We start from the raw sequence: 20,441 nt of genomic DNA, 5'->3' as shown, positions 1-20,441 counted from the left end.
TATAGAAGACGTGCTTCTTTAAGTGAAACGTCTTCCAATGAACCAGCAAGCTTTGGGTCATAGTCATTTTTTCCTTTAATACAACAACCAACATCCAGTCAGCTATTTAACATACATGTGATTTGTACATTATCTTCTGAGTGGACACCTGATGCTCATTCCCTCCTTTTGAAATGTCAAGCATTTAAAATGGACCCAGAACAATTGAGTTAATGCACCAAATATTTGCTGCCATCTTGTGGCAAAACAGGATGTAGCTGTGACACGGACTGCTTTTCATTTTTGGCTATTGCTCCGTCTACTGTGACATTTATTTGGCTAAACTTGGATTTACTCTTAAATCTGCAGCCATGAAATAGGAACCCAAATATGAAATAATTAAAACACTAAATGCCACTGGAGACATACTCCAATTGATGTGTAGACAACAGTATGCATACAAAAAAGAAAAGGAAAGACTGAACCCAAAGTATCTAAAGAAGACAATTAAATTTGGAGGAGGAAGTGTCAGAGTCCAGATCTAAACTGGAATCTCTGGAAAATCCTTGTTAACAAAGTAATGTCTAAGAAACCCACTACAGCTATCGAACTGTGGAAGAGGCTGAAGAACAGACCAAGATCAAACCAGACAAGCGACTCTAGTCTTCCTATTCATTTTTGAATCCTATAGCCCTTATACCCATTGTTTAGTATCTTCTCTTCTGACACAATGGTTACCGTCCTCTAATTGTCATCTCATCTCATCTTCAACCGCTTATCCGGCGTCGGGTCTTTTATTTTTGGTCACTGTTTTTTTTTTTTTCACAAAATAAAGGCTTCTGTTAAAGTGCCTAGGGTATTTAAAACAAAAACATGCAGCAGTGGTATAGCCACAGCAGATATTCTATCAAATTATGAACAAAAAATATTATTTATTATTATTATTTAAGAAAAGTCAAGTATTAATAATAATCTAATTTTGCTCTCCGGTGTATATAATAATTATATTCAACAGGGTTAACCTGTTTTCACTTCATTATATATATATATATATACTGTATATATATATATATATTTTTTCTTTTTTTAACTTGTGATAAAATGTACTATTTTCCAATTTTGTAATGTTTCCTATTTCATTCATTTTGCAATAAATAATAGAAAAAAAAAATCACCTCAAACCCCGTTCCCTCTTCCTCACTAACAACAGTATGCTCAGTGTGTGTGTGTGTGTGTGTGTGTAGGACTAACTGCCCCATCATTCATCCGCTGCACTGCCCTGCCCCCCCATCTCCTCGCGCACACACGCACGACGTACACACGCTCCCCGACACACTCACACACTCACACACAAACATGGCGGCCTCTGTTTCACCGCTACGCTCCTCCTTCAGGATTTGTAGCCCGTTAACGTTACACCATCACTGCTGTCGGGCCAAACTGCGGATGCACAGAAAATGCGAGAGTCAAAGGAGACATCTTCACCAGTCGGCGACGAGGTAAAGTGCACCCCCTGTTCAAAACACCGCTGTTTGTCTTTTAATCTTCGGTAGTACTTTGCAGGAGGGGATGATGATGATGATGAGCAGCACCGGTGAAGGCGTGTGTAACCGTCACGTGTCCGAGGATGGATGATGATTGACAGCAGGTTTCACCGTTCACGGTAGAGGGCAGGTTTAACGGGCAAACCTTTCGCTGAGGGAGCAATTATAAACGCGATTCGCCGCAGTTTCACCGGTTGTAGTCCGTCCACCGTTTCAGGACTCACTGCATTGCTACAGTGGATGTTGGCTGTTGCTGCTAGAGGATGGTTAGCGTCAGTTTAAGCCGTTAATGCGACTCACAGGTGACGACAATGACCGTTTTTTAGGCCTCCGCAGTAGTTAAGGCTGCTTACCACCAGAGGCGATTCTAGAGTCTGTTGGGGCCCTGGGCAAAAATTTGCAGGGGCCCCCCTCGAACCAGCGTTTATCACCGTTAACAGATTTGTGTCAACAGCCGGACAGTTTTTGGCTAAATTCTGGATCGGTGTCATTCCAGCGTAAAAGCATCCCATAGTCTTTTGCGGTATGAATGTACACCAAATAAGCCATCAAGAGAGTTTTTTTGTTGATCATGTATTAACAGAGAAATCCCAGAGAGTCGCTAGCAGCCAGACATGGTTAACACCGAGTAGCTCGGGGCAGAGCGCTAATCCATCCAAACGGCTTTTTTAAATCACCAATATTGCTCAAAATAGCACCAAACCTCTGCAGTAGTATGAGTCCCTACACATAAAACGAAGCACCAATAACGTAGTTAGCTAACCCAGAGTTTATTAAAAAAAGAAAATGTTTTACAATGCTACAAGCCTTAGCAGCTGATTACGTGCATATTGAGAGGCAGTCCATACAAGTCAATGACCGAATGTACTGGAGTTCAGTTCAAGGACGAAAGTATCTGAGAAGGAATCTGAATCATGAACGTCACATGCAACGGGAGGCCAGGTCTCTGCTTAACACAAAGGCCTAACTGCCACAATTTCAAAAGAAAAATCATAAATTGACTCTGCTCCACTCGGAAGGCAAGAAAACAACACCAATTTGTTACTTTAACATGACTTCTGATCGTTTCCCTTGCAGCGGTTGCGGTTCTTAAAAAAAAAAAACACCCAAAAACCCGTGGTTACTCAGACCAATGCTATTTTACTTGATATAATTAAAAAATATCAACGTTAAGCCGTATTACTAGCTTAAATGAGTAGCATCTACTTGACTTTTTACTAAGAAAACGGTTGTTTTGTTTCTAGCAGCAGGTGTATTAGACCGCTGAAGTGCTGCAATTAGCTAACTAGCCTCCTGAAGGGGACATGAATGTGTGTTAGACATTGTATGCAAATCCAACCCAAATTTTCAACCTCATGGTAGCGCTACGTGAACAGTCAGAGCTATTACTGAAGTCAGTAGGATTTTTCCCCAGAGGACCATGACCACATTGTCCATGGACATTTAATTCTGGACCAAAGCGGTGGTCACACTGACACTGCCATCCCTAGTGCCATAATTACAAACGTGTTGAGTTGATCTGTGTGCATCTTTTTCCTAAACACATTATAATCTACTGTACAAACCGGCTGGCATTATAATGATGTGCCCAATGTACATGGTCAAAATAGAGTTCATATAATCAAGCATGGTAAGTCTAACCTCAGATTCATTTCACATGTTGACGTGTTAACATAAATATATCAGTATGGTTTGCTGTTCTTATTATCTTAAAGATGTACATAGATGTGACTGATGTTGAAAATTTAAATATTGGTACCTATGACACATTTGAAACAGACTTTTTAAATTTTTGATTAATTTGCCGATTGTTTTCTTCAAATCCCAAAATCTTGCTGTTCAAGTTTCTGCCGTTTCTGACTAACTGACACATTGTCTAGGCTTTATTTGAAATAATGTGTTAGATATATTTCTGCGTCTACCCCCTCCAGGCACACCGCTGTGGTGATTTCGGGGACAGAATTGGCCCGTCAGCTCCACAGAGAAATCCAGCGTGATGTGGAAGAGCTCGTAGCCCAAGGCAACATGAGACCCCACCTAGGAGTTGTCTTAGTGGGGGACGACCCAGCCAGTCGTACCTATGTTAGGAACAAGACCCGGGCAGCCAGCATCCTGGGTATGAGCAGTGCATGCAATCCTGAACCATGTATGCATAATGTATCATGCAGGTCAACAAACATACAGACATATAGATACACATGGATAAACACATTTTCCAGAACCAAAATCAATGTATAGTAACTACAAATGAACATGCACGTGGCTACATTTTGAAGTCTGTGTGATGTGTATGTACTCACCAGGTATTTCCAGTGACACAGTGGTGCGGCCTAGCTCGGTTTCCCAAGAGGAGTTGCTGGAGCTGATTGACAAGATGAACCGTGACTGGAGGGTCAGTGGCCTGTTGGTGCAGCTGCCACTTCCCGGTAAACACAGGCACCACAGCTGCACATGCGTTTTCCTCACTGACATCAAAGTTAAACAAATGAGCCAGTCTGTACAGTTACATTTCCAATGATCGTGTCTCTACAGCATGTGTAAAATCATTGCAGAAGCAATGTGAAAATCACACTAAGGTGGCCTTTTGGTATATTTCTATTATGGTAAAAGTTTGGTTTACTACACCTCATTTTTCTTACTTGACTTGTCGACACAGACGAAGTTTAATAGCTTGAATGAAGTTTCTTGCCTTTGATCGACCTGATGTTACCCTGACAGGCTTTTCTCTCAGAAGACATTTTGACTTGTCATAGTAGGATAAGCACAGGTGTTACCAATAACACTAACGATAGCTTCTCTCTGTTCAAGTGTTGCAGTGAGAGACTGAGTGAGAATCCATGACAACAAGAACCTGACATCAATGCAGCTCAATGGAATTCATCCATTACTAGTTTCATTATTTACACCTGTGCTTTTCCTATTGTGGTCATGATGTAGTGGTCAACAATTAACCGTTATGTTCTGAGCATTATTGTGTGTAATGCCAATGAGAATCTGTTTTAATCCATGTCCTCTCTAGAGCACATAAATGAGCGAGCAGTATGTAACGCCATCGCTCCAGAGAAGGATGTGGACGGCTTCCATATTGTGAATATTGGTAAGCTGTGTCTGGACCAGAGATCCATGGTGCCTGCCACACCTGCTGCTGTCTGGGAGATCATCAAAAGAGCAGGTAAACCATAAAAACCTCTTCAAACTTCTGTATTATTCATTTTTTTAAATCAATCTCAATATTACTTAATAGAAGCATGTTTACAGTTAATCATTCTAACTGCATGGTCATCCCTCTGTAATTTTGCTCCATAAATCATTAAACCTCTGCGTATATTTGCTCTTTAATTCCAACGTTTGTAAAGTCAACTCTGGAGGCAAAGGGAAGAGCTGTTGTGTGCTCCTGTCTTTTCATGTGGGTTCCACTAGATGGGGCCTAACAATAATGATCCTAACTGCACTTTAAATCTGTCTGCTGTTTGAATGCACTGGACCACGCGGCCAGCTTTTTGACCAAGTTAAAAATGTAGATATTTCAATAATTAAGAACTTGGGGTGAACAGCTGTGCCAAATGCAAATAAGTAGTGAAATGTAGTGTAATGTTGTAGTCTCAGTGCGGTATCCATAACTACTTTTTGGATTTTCTTGTGTAATGAGCTGCAAAGTAAATTTCCAATAGGAAAGAAGCCTTTCTGAATAAAACGGCGATACATGGAAATATGCTATATCAATCCTTAAAGAGCAGGCTCGGTTGGCTAAAATAATTCTTAAAAAGATGTATTTTTATTATTTAAATAAAGGAAGTCATTACTAGATCAAGTGTTTGGACATTTTCATGCTATGTAGTGGTTTAGCTTCTTGCTTACTGAGTATTCTTGGAGGTGCCGTGTAAGAATTAAGAAATGTTACACAAAAAAAAGAAGTAACTACTTTGATGCTATACTTGTTAAACCAGGTACAGAATGCTGTTGTTCATATACACCCACAGCTTAACCATTCAATCAAAATGAACTGCTGATTTGTTCGGTTAGTTCACTTCAGGTAGCTGTTGTGGCTCAGAGGCCGGATTGCTGAGTTGCATAGTCACATGAAGAGTGTGTGAGAGCATGGGGGAGAGTCCTTAACAATGCTGGCGGTTGAAGTGTTTATGATGATCATGAAGGTATGACAGATAAGTGCCCTCTACTCTATAGAGGAGCGAGAGACCCTGATGACGGTTTTCACTATCAGCTACTATCAGTGGATTTTTGTAATTCCCTACCAGACGGTGTTGAAGCTGCGTAGTATGCTTTCTGCTGTCCTTTTTAAGAACGCGTTGAGGATGAGAGGGTGAAGGTTAATTTCTCTCTGTAACAAGAGTGTTTTTTTCTCAGCCTTCCCTATGAACATTGCTCAATTTAAAATTCAGAATTCCAACTAATCTGAAGATGCTCCTGAAGGTGAAAAAGCTGGTATTCTCGGAGAACATTCTTCAAGCAATCTCAGGAGAAAAGGCCTTCATTTAGTCAGACATTTTAACCAGTATTGTTGACAGGGGAAGCAGAAAGACAATACACAAAAATAATAATATATATAATATAATCAAATTTCATTGCTGTAGTGTGTTGGTGTGTTTGTCAATTGACAGCACAGCTGGCCAACATTCGTATATTTAGAAACTTTATTAGCAAACTGAAATATCAGTCCAATATACCTGTCCTCCCTCTATCAATCACTTTAATGACTTTGGTATCGACTGACAATAGATGTAGTAATTGTCACAGGCGCGACATTGTGGTGCCAGGCTGTGGTGCAGCCGGCAGAATAACCTCCCTCCACATGCCTATTTGATCAGTCAAAGGTGAAATACCACCCTGGGCTCTCTGTGATGTTTTTGTTCAGCATTATGTGTTCATCACACAATTTTCCTCCTTGCATGCTCAAGTTCTCCTTTATTTCAGATCATCAGTGAAGTGAATCATAATTTATTAAATATTTCCCCCTGAAAAATGTGTTTGTGCAGGTATTGACACAGTGGGGAAGAATGTGCTCGTAGCTGGTCGCTCCAAAAATGTCGGAATGCCCATCGCCATGTTGCTGCACACTGATCGCAAGCATGAACGCCCCGGAGGTAAGTGTCTGTGGGTGTGCATGTATGCACGTTTATCTTTGTCTGTGCAGGTGAGTCAGTATTGTAATAAGATTTGAGTGCTGCCCTTGTATGCAAATTATATTACGCCATCTCGGCTTTCCATGAAAGATAGGTGTTGCTTTGGTCGTCAGAATGTGATCGTTAAATAAAGGCTTTAATGATTCCTCACCTTTTTAATCAAACAATAAATGCTGATGCACATCCTGCCGGAGGAGTTCCAAGAGGAAAAAAACAGGGACTGTGAGGGAAGAGTATGAACAGGGCGAGACTTTTGGCAGACGGATCAACTGTCCTTATATGGGTATAGGAAGAAGGGAGGGGATTTGGAAGGGTATTGCATGGAATTTGCTGTATGAGATGAAGCAACAAGATATATTAGACCTGTCAAAGTATAGCAGTATTACAGGTCAGATTAACACAAAGATGTTAACAACTTAGTAGCAGCTGAATGCAAACAAACTGTATAATAGTCTGCGTAGTAATTACAAGTTTCAGCTGTCAGGGAAGATTGTTTGAAGTTTTTGTAACAGAAGGAACAGCTAAAAAGAATGCTTTGATGCAAAGGTTTGACGTACCTTATTACTAATTCTGTTTGTTAAATATAATTTAAGTGGTTGGTGTTCGGGGGTTGTCTTGAACTCCATCAGACATAAAGGTCATTAGACCGAAACGTAGCTGCAGTCCCTACTGACCGTCATTCAGGGGGCTGCGTCATACCGGAAATCAGTGGTGGTCTTAGCCAGCTTGTGTATGTAATGCCATTCAAACCAGACCAACCCTTTTTTAAATTATGCATGCAATTAAGCATGTCTGTCAGAGGAGGAAGAGGAAGAGATGACCGCTGTAGGAGTGTAACACAGACCAGACCCCATTGAAGTCTCTGGAACATTACTCTAATAATCCCGATGTTTTCTTCAATGTACTGTATGTATTTTCTTACTCATAATGGGGGATTTTTCCTTCATTAAATACTCAACACTGAAGGACAGAAAACATGGAATGAGAGAAAAGGAGGAAATACCAATATGAATATTAGTCCCTTGCGGGAGTTAAACTGGAGATTTTGTATTTATACTGTATATAATGTATCATAGACTGGTGGTTCAACAGGATATCTTAATTTGTTTCTTTTAGGATTTAAAGGAACTTTTTTGACGTAAAAAGGAAAACTTTTTTTTCCATCAAGACACTTTCACTTTGCAATCTTATATACTTGTACACACTGAGTATCTAGGGTCCCCGTTGAAGCTATTATGTAACTCTTAGATTTCATTATTTGCAAAGCCAGTTGTCAACACACAAAGTTTACTTAGATAATGTTTGACAGCCATTCTTTTTACTCAGGCCTTCCATTACATTTCATTGAAGTGGAAATCCAACAAGTGAAAGCATGTCAAAATACAATCCAGATGCATCTTAAACTGACAATACTCTCAATCCACAGAGAAATGCACACACATCGTATTCAGAAAATGTCCCTTAAACGTCAGGACTTCATTTCATTTTCATTTTTATTTCATTCATTAGAAAAGAAATGAAAGGGAATAGAAAGAAGAAATAAACTTATAATGTCTGCCCCTTGTCAGCATTTCACAAATAATGAAAAAAAAAAAATCCAATTTGGTGCGCTTACATATGTCAACTTTGCAGAACGAATACAAAATAAATCACTTTTTCTGCTAAATAGCATCATCATATGTTTCTAATAATAGCGCTTTTAAACGTTTTTTGAAAATAAAAAGTCATTCAGAAGTTTTAATTTCATTATTTAAATTGTTCCACAGACTGACACCTTGAATTGAGATGCATCTTTCCTTTGGTTTTATTCTAAACTCTGGTTTAGACTTCAGTTCCTCTTAATGTGTAACTACTTTCTCTCTTAACAAATCTCTTTTGCAAATTTTCCGGTAATGTATATTGGTGAGCTTTGTACATTGTTTTGAGAAGGCTAAATACTCGTAATTCATTGAATTTGAGAATTTTTAATTGTATAAATATTGGATTTGTATGATCCCAGTATCCACTTCCATTTACGACGCGAATGGCACGTTTTTGTAGTTTGAAGACTGGATCAATATGCGTCTTATACGCACTCCCCCATGCCTCAATGCAATAGGTGAGATGTGGAACAATCAGTGAATTATACAGCAAAATCAAGGCACACTTATTAACCAATACTTTAACCTTGTGCAGCACAGCTATGTTTTGGGATACCTTTTTCCTATAAACTCAAATACATGGGTCCTTTCAATCTCCACACCTTTTACTGACAATGCTACATCAAAGTCCTTATTTGTACAACTAAAAATCATAAATTTAGTCTTACTAATATTTAAGGACAGTCTATTTGCATTGAACCATCTCATAATATTCCCAAACTCATGCTCTACCACGTGTAACTCCTCTTTTATATTTTGCCAGCATAAAATAAAGTAGTGTCATCCGCAAACAAAATACATTTTAGTAGACTGGAAACATTCACAATGTCATTGACATAAAGAAGGCAAAGTACTGGACCTAGTACCGATCCTTGGGGTACACCACAAGTTATTTGACAACTTTTATATTTTGTATTATTGATTTCAACAAACTGCTTTATTTCATTTAAATAGCTTGTGATCCACTGATGAGCCATTCCTCTTATACCATATTTACATAGTTTTCTCAATAATATTCCATGATCTAAACTAAAGTATCGAACGCTTTTTGCAGGTCAACAAAAATACTAACAAAAACTTGGAAACCATTTCCAAAATTGCTGTTGCAGTTGAATGACCAGTGCGGAAACCACATTGACTACTGTGTAATGTTTTATTTCTATCCATAAAATTTTTCAGTCTCAACACAAAAAGTTTTTCTAAAATTTTAGATAACTGAGGTAGTAGGGATATGGGTCTGTAATTGGAGCCATCATTTTTATTTCCTTTTTTAAAAAGTGGAACCGCTTTGGCTATTTTCATGTGGTCTGGAAATGTTCCTGTTGTAAAGGATAGGTTGCAGATATATGTGAAAGGCTCAGCGATAACATCTATAATTTGTTTTATCAGTGACATGTTCATATCTGCATAATAATTTGACTTTTTATTTGACAATTTATTCACAATTGACAAAATTTCACTTACTTGGACACTCTCAAGGAAAATGCTGTTTACACTATCAGGAATAATTCCACCGTCAATGGTTTCATCTGGGATGTGTTGCAATAAATTGGAGCCAATATTTGCTAAATAATTATTGAACTTGTAAGATATTTCCTCTGTTGCATAAATATCCATATTATTCTTGGTGATGAACTCAGGAATAATAGGTTTGGCCTTGCCTTTATTCAGGACAGTATTTATCACACCCCATGTGTTTTTGGTATTGCCTTTACTTTTATCTATTAAACTGGTGTAGTATTTTTATTTTTACTTTTATACCGGCTCTCTGCGTCTTCGGTTCTTTTTTTAAGAAACATCCTGTACAGATAATTTTTTTTCTTACAAGCATTTCTTAACCCGTTCGTCATCCAAGGGTTATTTAAGGATTTTTTTACACTCTGAACACAGATTTTGATGAGTTTGCAGTTTTTATCATCTAAATTAATAGCAGACGGCAACACCCGAGTGGGCTTGCTGCTAGTCAGTAAACGTGGTATAAATGTGCTTCACACTTGTTGAGGATTTATGAAGAATCTGAGATGTTCTCCACCCATAAATATATGCAGTATTCCTTGTCATAGTTAGCACATGCAGGATGTGGGGCATTGGCACACGCACACACAGACACATTAATACTATTCCCCCCAGAATATTTCTTCACGTATAAACACTTTCTTTCTCCCTCACACACACGCACAGGCGCTAAGACACAAACAAGACTGTACGGTTGTGATGTCATAACTATACTATATTACGGTTGGACCCAGATATTTGGATTTTCATTTATTATTGTTTTTTTTTACACATTTGTTAAAAAAAGAATGCCTTTTATTAAACCCAAAAACATGTGTTGCGGCACAGTGTTTACATTTCAGCTGTCATTTACAGACGCTTTTCTCTTTTCCATATTCCATCCAGATATTCGCTGTTGGTTAGTAGCCAATATTCGGAGCTCAGTAAAAGGTAGCTGGGGCAGCCCTGATATAAGTAGAAAGTGCCGCTTCAGGGCTGTGAGTCATTCCTTGGCTGTACCGATGGTGCTGAGACGCAGAGAGCACAGATGCAGAAGACCTGGAAGCTCTGTCCAGTCAGAGCAGATTGGGTTTATTCTGGAGGGGGTCTTAAAGATGCAAGCACTGAAACAGAGTTCCATACAATTAATGTAGAAGGAGAAAAGTAGAAACCTAAAATACAAGTATGAATCTGAAAATGAGCATAATATGTCCCTTTAAAGAATGTTGAACATGCATTCTTAAAGTCCAACATCAAGTATGATTGTAGAATTTTGTGTATGTTAGAAACTCTGGCTTTTACTTTTTACTGTTCCTAGAAAGACAAGGGGAACTGAATGTGCACCAACACACAATGACAAGGTTACAAGAACTAAAAACCAACACCTGATATAACTGGATCTCTGATAAACGTCAGTGTATTGGGGGGGATTATATCATTTTATGGAGTTTTAATGTGTTTGTTTTGATTTTGAGGTCAGTTCACTTCCTTTTCTCTTTCTCTCTTACACACACTCATCAAACGCACATCAAACCTCCAGGTATGCGTCCTGGAGGTTTGATGTGCTGTGACTTGCCTTTCCTTCCCTCTCATTCTTGGCTGCCTAGAAGCCTTCCTTGTGCGATCCTCTTTTTCATGCTCACATCTGTACTCCTGGTCTCAGTTCACTTGTGACTATGCCGGATGTTGTCACACTGACGTCATGTTGCCTATGCTCATTGTGAAATGTACCATCAGCCACATAGTGCACGGGAGAATGAACCACTGCTTTGATGAGATTGAAGAGAATTTTAGGACCGAGTAATATGATAAACAAGGTGATAATTTCTCTAATCGTTGTCTTACCTATTACTACTGAGCCGTGAATTTTGTACCATTCACAGCAATAAGAATTGCCATACCCAGAGCAAAAGCTGTTAGCTTCTACCTTTCCAACCTTGTAAAAACTCACAGTTTTTTTTATACTGTGGCATGCTTCATGGCATGACTCTTTACTGTCAATGTGCAGTGTGATCAATCAATACCTGTTTTCCACCTGGGCTGAGTCAGACAGATGAATATAATAAAACAAAGCTATGAAAGGATGGTAGGATATGATATTAACTTTCTTACAGACAAATGTAAAAACTAACAAATAATGCAGTTGTTTTTAAATCACCAAAATGCATAAAACATAAAGTTGTACAAGTTTCATGTAGTCCATGCACAATATTCATCAGCTGGTTCTTAAATGTTACCTAATCTTGATTTCTTTTCAGTATTTTATATGAAAGAAAGGACATCCTGCTACTATAAGACATGTTTGAAATGACAGCTTTTGATTTAAAAAAAATGCAGCTGTTTTATTAACTGGAGCTTGTGAGGTTTAGAAAATATTGATAAACTTCAGCTCCACCTGAGTCATTCAATAAAACACCATTTTTGTGTGACATAATGCCTCTGCTCTTTTCCCCTAAAGGTTATTGTTTCATAAATGTGTAATGTGTTTTTCGCAAATTAGCAGGGGTGGTCTTTACTGAAGGCACGCCTCAGGAAACCCTATAAAACATGCCAGTGTTAGTCAGGGTAACTGTCACTGTACGCAGTTTTGAGAGGGACTGCTGCTTCATTAAGTAATTCCAAAAGAGATCTGTTACAAATAAATCTATGGCTTTTTTTTTGTACAATGTTTCACTGCTTTAAGCACCAGACATGACATTAAATCATGGAATCTCTGTTTCCTCTCAGGTGATGCTACAGTGACCATTGCCCACAGATGTACACCCAAGGAACAGCTGAAGGAGCTCACCAGCCTGGCTGACATTATTATTGCAGCTGCAGGTAATTACACACCACATGCCTGTCAATAAAACAATTACTAAAGTGGCACATCTGATATAGAGAAAAGTCTTTAAAGTTATAATTATCAAAAATCACGCTGAGGGTTTCACAACATATCAGTCAGTTTTGGTCAATCTGATATTCATTTCTCAGTGATTCACAATTTCTATTAGCTCTGAGGTGCATCTGTGTAATTACCTATTTCTGTCCAAATTGGCAATTTCAAACCAAATTTGAATGGTGTCAATTAAGTTGATACAAATTATAAAATTACCTGATTGTTGCAAAAACAAATGTCTCTTCTTTTCCCTTGAATGTGACAGTCTGTGCAAGAAGCTTGGTAATGTCCACTCCAGCCACCTGTTTTATTTTAAGCACCACTATAATAAAAACATCAGAATAAAGATGACAACATAATGCAAATTCAAATGGACATTTGTCTGAGTAATAACATCAATCATCAATAATATCAATCATCTTTGTTTCACTTTCAAATGAGCTAATAATGTTTGCAACCACTCATGTCGGTTTCCCGCATGGACCATACTTTTACATGTATTCTATTAACTGCAATTCAGCATTTCAAATTAGACACATTTTACTTTAACTGACTACTTTTAATGGTATTACTGAAGCAGTTTAATCGTCAAGTGTACACTCCTTAAACCAGTGTCGGATGCAGTTTTATTATGTTGGAAGTGCAGTAGAGGCAATCGTGTGGCCAGGTAAACCAGGACAAATTGTGAAAGTGCTAACAAGCCCTTACTTGCATTGATCACGTCAAAATCAAAATAATCTGCTCTGGAGTTTCAGGATATTTGCCCTTTTGCTCTGCCCCAAGTGTGCTCACAGCTTTTCAATATTACGATAGTGATGTGTGGCAGCTGGAATGGGAGACAATCCATCAATGCAGGTTCGGATTTGAGTGTCTGTTGAAAGACCAGCAAGTGACTGTGAATGCCTGAGGGGGTGCCATGTTGTACACGCTTTGGAGGAAATAGGAGTTGTAGGAATCAGTTTCCTAATGACTGAAAGCAGCCCTCTGGGAAGGGCAACTCGTTTTCTTTTCATCGAACTGTCAGGTTTGGAAATAAGGAACTGCATTTATGCTGCACTGTATGATTAAGTGAACTCTATCCAGCCACTGTGCAACTGTCAAAAACTGTTCTCATGTCACTTGGGAATTAGTGTACGTCTGGGTTTAATATTGAAAATTAAGTGTGTGTTGGGGATATAATTGTTGTAATTGCAGTTGGTAAGAAATTATAGTCTGGGTCTGCTTGGGGGTTAGCGTGTCAGTGAGCTCCTCTGATGTCTGTGTGTTTTACTGTATATTATATATGTTTTCTAAGGTTGGTACTTAATTGTTATTTGACTCTTTGTTGACTAGCTCTACTTGCAGTCTGACAGCTTTGTGGCGGCTGTCTTCAAAGTGGAGTGGTTATCAAAATAAATAACCAATGCTTAATTATTATTTCCTTCCTCGTAGACAGTCAGCTGAGGCCACAGTATGCTGACTTCTAAGTCCAAGATGAAGTGTTAATTTGTCCACAAGAACATGTAATTAATAGGAGAGTTGCTGTTCAGTGAAACTTACTGGAACCTGCACAACTTGTATCTTTGTCCTGATGTGGGTTCATTACGTTGGTGGTTGGAATAGGAACATCAGATGCTTTTTCAACCGACTGGAGTGCTGAAATAGTTTTTGAGGGCTCAAACTTTAATGTCTATCAAGTCAACATGTTGAGCAGCAGGTGTTAGTGAGATGGTCCAACAGTAAAGTGATGCAGATCTGTTCGTAAACATCGATTCGGCCAAAAAAATAAAACTTCCTTGAATCACCAAGGCCCCCAGGGTGGGTCCTGTGTAAACATCTAGTTTTAAGATCACAATTATTTCAAATAATATTTTGCTTACGAGGTGCATATTAAATTCATTTTATTATAGACCACAAAACGTGCATGAGTCTAGGTAGTTCTCCAGGAGTAATGCTGGTGCTGGTGTCCCCACCCTGATCTGATGGAATAATCAAAACAGTACAAGAACTAATGAAGCTGTGTCTTCTTCTAACTGTAAACCCCTCCATGATTCCTGTATAGGCGTTCCTGGGCTGATCACAGCAGATATGGTGAAAGAAGGCGCAGCAGTTATTGACGTGGGAATAAACCGCGTCCAGGACCCAAACACGGGGAAACTCCGGCTCATCGGTGACGTGGACTTTGAGGGTAAATTTAAGAAGATTTCTATGAAATAGAAATAATTTCAAACAAAGCCGTAAAAAATGTCTATTTCTAAGCAGATGTTTGTTCAGAAGGGGCACAGCAAAACCAAATCGTTGAACAAGGTCTTTTTACTAAGAGGTGTGTTTTATGTCAAACTTTTGCTGATCATTAGTTTTACCTTTTCATTTTATAATTGTTATTAGTTATATTTTACTTCAGGACGGTATACATAGTATACCAAAACAAGTAAAGTTAGTGCCCTGCTGATATCACAGTTCTTATCTCTGGTTCTTGGTATTAAACAGTGTAGCTTGATTACATCTCAATGTATTTGACTTGTAGGAGTGAAGGAGAAGGCAGGTTTCATCACACCTGTTCCCGGAGGCGTCGGTCCGATGACAGTCGCCATGCTGATGAAGAACACTGTGACCGCAGCCAGAAACGCACTGATGCATTAAATACACACACACACACACACACCTACACACACACACACACACACACACACACACACACACACATATATTCGTTTTATTGAATGATATACAGTACAACATGTATTGTATACATACACACACACACATGCATATACATATAAATTAATTTAGGTTTACACACACTTGACCAAACATCAAACATCATTTTATTTCAAAATCCATGAGCTCAAGACTTCATACCTGCTGGGAAACTTACTTGATATATACTTTGTTTATATTTTTCAATCTGTTCATTTATTTATTTATTTATTTATTTATTCAAGTTATTTATTTCAGAGTTCACTTTTTAAGATTAATATTTTTTCTACTGAAGTCGTTTTGGTTCATTTTTGAACATTCCAGATTCACTGGAAAAGGAGTATTAAATGAAAAACAATGCTGTGCCAGTGCTGCAATCTCTTAGTCTTTTTTCCCCTGATTCCCAGACACCTGTTCTTATTGCATTTTGTCTTTATTGGGAGGTCTTCACAAGAGAGAGAGGGCTATGACATGCAACAACAGTCCTCGGCTGCAGTCGAGACATTGTGGTCATGAGGTATTAAACCCAAGTACTGCCAAGAATTTCTTCTTGAGCTTATTCCACACACAGCAATTTCTCTGCCATCACACAGTTCTTCCTGTAAAAAGCCCTTTTGACGTCAAATGAAAAGTGAATATGATTCAGATTGTTATTTTAAAAAGTGATTGTGGTACCACTCGCTAGTAAGGGAGCTTTTATAAAGGGTTATAATCTGAAATTATTAATTTTTAATAATATTAATAAATACTTTTAGTAATGCTTTATATGTTAGTTTAGTAGAATTAAAGTAAGACTTTGCCGATTTAAATCCAGCTATGTCATGGGTGTGTGTGCCGATGGACGGTGTTTGATTTCCCTCTGTGGCAGAAATCTCTCAGGGACCTCCAAGATCTGTGCATTGTGGCAACAGAAGTAAGCCAAATACAGTTCATCGACACATACTGTCCACATTGCCATGACACATAGCTGGGTTTAAATCATCAAAATATCTCTTTTAGAAACAACTTTTGAGTTGCCAGGTTTTGGAAAGTCATTCTCCAGCATGACACCTGTGTCCTTTTTAGCAAACACTTTCATTCCTCAGAGAGACCCCCTCCAATGCACTAAGCCTATATTAATTAATGTCAAGATTTTCATGTGTTTACCAAGTTAGCCTGTGGTGGGTGACTAGTTCAGTAGATCTATCATTCTGATCTACTGTAAGTTACTTAGAAAACAGTACAACAAATGTATCTGAAAAGAAAAAAGTGTCAAACTGAATGTTCCGTCTTATTAATGGTGTATGACTGATCTATAAAAACATGCCTCCTGGAGGTTTATTAAACATTAATAAAGGTAATTACAGCTCAAAAACCCTTAATAGTAAGCATCCATTAAACAATTCTTCGCTTCATCTTTACAGCATCTGTTCTTTGTTTCTATCTTTCTTCTCTTTTCTTCTTTTCTCTCTTCACCTGTCATACACAAAGTTAGAGGCAAAAGAAAATCCTTTGTTCTTTAATCACCACTCAGAAGAAATTGAGGCTTTCACAACACCTGTAATCCTCAATGAAGCAACCTCTTAAAACTGCAAAGGAAGCATTTGAGTGAAACTATCAATCTGCCAAGTGATTGCGTGGGTTCAGGAACTTCCAAGGAAGAAAGCACTTTAAAGTACTTCTGGGCAGAAACATGCCCCTACCACCACCATCAAACCCTTTAGACTCTGCCTCTGCATGCAGACAGTTGGGGCACATAAAGGAAATGATGCAAATGAGATTTATCAAAGGAAATGGTTCTCATTTTTCACAGGGAAAAAAAAGTATTCGGTTCATTGATTGGCATTTTGAGTGGTTCGGATCTCAGCTATATAAACTCAGCAAAAGCCTGTTGACGATCACACACAAGGAGTTGAACTGAGAACACAGACATCACACCGACAGAAGACAAGATGTTTACACACGGACAGAAATGCCTGGAAAGTGGTATGTCCCCTTTTTCTTTCTCTTTGGTATCAAATTTGTAACTAGTGGAGTTTATGATTTGTTAAATTAGTTGAAGGGTACTTTAATTGTCTTTGATTATAACAAAACTATTGAATCATAGTGTTTTGGTGATGAAGCCCTTTATATAATGTTAAAGCAAATTTCAGGAAATTCTTTTTCTCAGAGTTGTAAATATGAATCTTCACTAGAAAACCCCAATTATCTGAACTCATATTTTCTGTTCTTCCCTCCAGTCCTCTCAGCAGTTGTGCTTCTCCTGACCACAGCAGGACAATCTGCGATGCTGACTCAGGACCTCCAGACCACAGCAACTCCTGCTCTGATAAACTCATCTCTCACCACACAGCTCATCAACAGTAAGTGTCTTCATTGGAGTCTCGATTTGCCTTTTATCAGTTTAAATCTTTCGTCATATATCCATCACTTTTGCATCCTTGATCTGATCCTGATCTCTCTCTCTGCAGGCAGTATGGACGAACCTCCGGTTCTGCGCTCACACAGAGCTTGTGGAAGTAAAGACGAATCATACTGTAAGAACGGCGGAGAGTGCATGTACCCCCAAGACAGCGACAAACCCTCTTGCATGTAAGTAGTGTTATCTCTCACACACAAACACGTTTAAACCTAGCCTATGTGCTCCTCGTGTATCCTGCATATGTTTTATTTATAATCAGTATAAACATAGCGTCTCATCTTTATGCACATGTTGGTTCGTGTTCAGCTCTGGAATGCACTCACATATTTGTCTGTGTGGTTTGCAGCTGCACATCCTCATTCCGCGGACCTCGCTGCATGTTCCTCATTGATCACACCCGTGCTCTGCCTGAGTTAGAGAAACTGATTGCCATTGGTTTTGGGGTAGCCATGCTCATCATTGTCCTGGCCATCATCATTTTCTGCTGTGCTTATAAGAGGTGAGTATCTGCAGGTTTTCTCCATACAATGCTGTGCTTCAAAACATTTGAGAGAAGATGTTCTAGGAACTTTTTCAAATGCTCTTTACTCTCCTTGCTAAGTGTACGCTGCAGTGAATCAGTCAAACATGTTCAAGAGATCACTCGTCAAGTCATGGCATATGTCTTGGCCTTCTTCAAACCATCCAACAAAAATGTTCAATCATGTAGTTGTTAACCCTTTTGATTAAATGATATATATCTATATATCTATATATCTATATATAACAGACTTTTCAAATTGTCAGTACTGATGTATTTACAGTTATAGTTGGGATACTTTACAGTGAAAATCGAGGCTTTTGTTTAAACATGTCTTTGTAACCAAGAAAAAGAGAATGTGTTCTAATTCAGAGGATTTTTTTTTCCAGGTGTACAAAATCAGCTCCACTAATTAAATCTGCACCGTCTGAGTCGTCAGTGTGACCCCCTACAACTCATCTGTTCATCGTCTACATCATCACTGTCACCATTATTAGTATTTATTAAACATCTGGCGTAACATTACATCATACTGTATAATAATAATAATCCACTGCATTGGAAATGATTTACAAAGCAATTAAGAGACTGTATAGATTTCTTTCTTTATTGGACATTTCATGTGCATAAGGATGCCTACTATTGAGTTTGACATCATTCCAACGAGTGCGGCAAGATGAAACTATTTATGTTAAACTGGGTCGATATTGATCAGTTATCCTTTAAAGAATGAGGGAGAACAAATATGACTATTTATTGTAATGTAGCAACTAACTTATTGAAAGTGTTAAATGTATTTAACGTGTAATAAATGTTTAAAAATGTATATATTGCTGAAATTTCTTGTCAAAAATATTTTAACACACAAGGAGATGGAGATTTTGTCTTTGATTGATTGGTTTTCTCATTGAGTATGTTTTGTTTTGGCAGGTGATACTGTAGTTACCATTTTGGAATTCTAAATGTTAGAATAAAAAGAAAAATTGAATCGTAACGTCCCCGTTATAGTGTATGTAGCCAACTATTATTTAGGAATAGTGTATGTTTGATTGTCACGTGTTTCTCCCTTGAAGGGATAATGCCCATTGATCTACTGACACACTGTAACTGCAACCTTTATTTACCCCAAAAGACTACCAAAAACTTAAACTATACTATCAAAAAAGTTAACATGTGAAAGATCTACATGCATGAGAAGAAATAACCCAAGGCTGTTCAGGGGAGGAGGATGAAACATCAAGTTAACGAAGATGTATCTTGAAATAGAATAAAATCTGTTCAAAACAATAACGGGCAGAAAACAAACAGTTAAAACACAAGGAAAGAAATGGCAAAGAGAGTTTATATTCTAAATAAATAATATATAAACACATAGTTCAACCAATAAGTCTGAACACTGTAGCAACTCTCAATTCAAGTCTTTATACTTAAGACGTCCAGAGTGCTTTTAAAACACGTTATAAGGAAATATTCTTAAACAATAAAGAGATATTAAATATACACTATATGCTTTATTATCTTTTTTTCCATCTTATGCTTCTTTACATACCCCACTACATTTCAGACTGAAGTATTGTACCCTACTGTTTTTTTTCCCACTGCACTACATTTATTTTTCAGCTAGTTACTTAAAGATTTTTCAAACAAAAACATGAGCTTGTAAAATGCGCTGTTACAGGTGTTTGTACAAAACCCTTAAAGTGAAATTCCGGTGTAAAATCATCCCAGGGTCTTTTTTTGGCAAATACACTCAAATAAGCCATCGAGATAATTTTTTTGTGTAACAACTTTTAACAGAGAAATCCCTAAGAGTCGCTAACAGCCGCATGTGGCTAACAGTGATTAGCTCGGGGCAGCAAGGTGAACGCATTAAAATATATTTTTTAACCACTAATACTGCTCATGATAACACCAAACCTCTGCAGTAGCATTATAAGCGTCTCTACACATTAACCGAAGCACCAATAATGTAGTTAGTGAACCCGGAGTTTATTAAAAGAGTGTTTTAAAGACTTACCTACTGGCCCCTGTACCAGCTCCTCTCATAGTAAAGTCTGTTCACATCGATTACCAAAGTCAATCCAAAAGGAAGGAGCCCATTGGTGCTTCGGTTAATGTGTAGGGACTCTTATCATGCTACTGCAGAGGCTTTTAAGCTTATCTGG

At 38.2% G+C, this 20,441-nt stretch overlaps 2 protein-coding genes across 3 annotated transcripts; both read left to right on the top strand.

Moving 5' to 3' along the window:
• Positions 1-1,332: 1,332 nt before the first annotated feature.
• Positions 1,333-15,298, top strand: mthfd2l (methylenetetrahydrofolate dehydrogenase (NADP+ dependent) 2 like; the record flags this gene model as incomplete). Of its 2 annotated transcripts, none has more annotated exons than XM_083911947.1 (8): positions 1,333-1,478; positions 3,455-3,639; positions 3,827-3,949; positions 4,543-4,695; positions 6,518-6,625; positions 12,526-12,618; positions 14,718-14,843; positions 15,183-15,298. In XM_083911947.1, 8 exons carry the CDS (start codon positions 1,336-1,338, stop codon positions 15,296-15,298), a joined length of 1,047 nt encoding a protein of 348 aa, XP_083768073.1. The 2 variants fall into 2 exon arrangements, with proteins under 2 accessions (XP_083768073.1, XP_083768072.1); XM_083911946.1 differs by having other exon boundaries at positions 1,336-1,478; positions 3,455-3,648.
• Positions 15,299-17,241: 1,943 nt separating this feature from the next.
• epgn (epithelial mitogen homolog (mouse)) lies at positions 17,242-18,936 on the top strand. Its single transcript, XM_083912095.1, has 5 exons — positions 17,242-17,320; positions 17,575-17,697; positions 17,806-17,926; positions 18,103-18,255; positions 18,666-18,936. The coding sequence occupies exons 1-5, from the start codon at positions 17,287-17,289 to the stop codon at positions 18,718-18,720; spliced, it is 486 nt and encodes a 161-aa protein (XP_083768221.1). The 5' UTR covers positions 17,242-17,286; the 3' UTR covers positions 18,721-18,936.
• Positions 18,937-20,441: the final 1,505 nt, after the last annotated feature.

Source organism: Echiichthys vipera (assembly GCF_963691815.1).
Source record: "Echiichthys vipera genome assembly, chromosome: 4".
Classification (NCBI taxonomy): Eukaryota; Metazoa; Chordata; class Actinopteri; order Perciformes; family Trachinidae; genus Echiichthys; species Echiichthys vipera.
The sequence above is the reverse complement of the archived record's forward strand: the minus strand, read 5'-3'. Positions and strand labels throughout refer to the sequence as shown.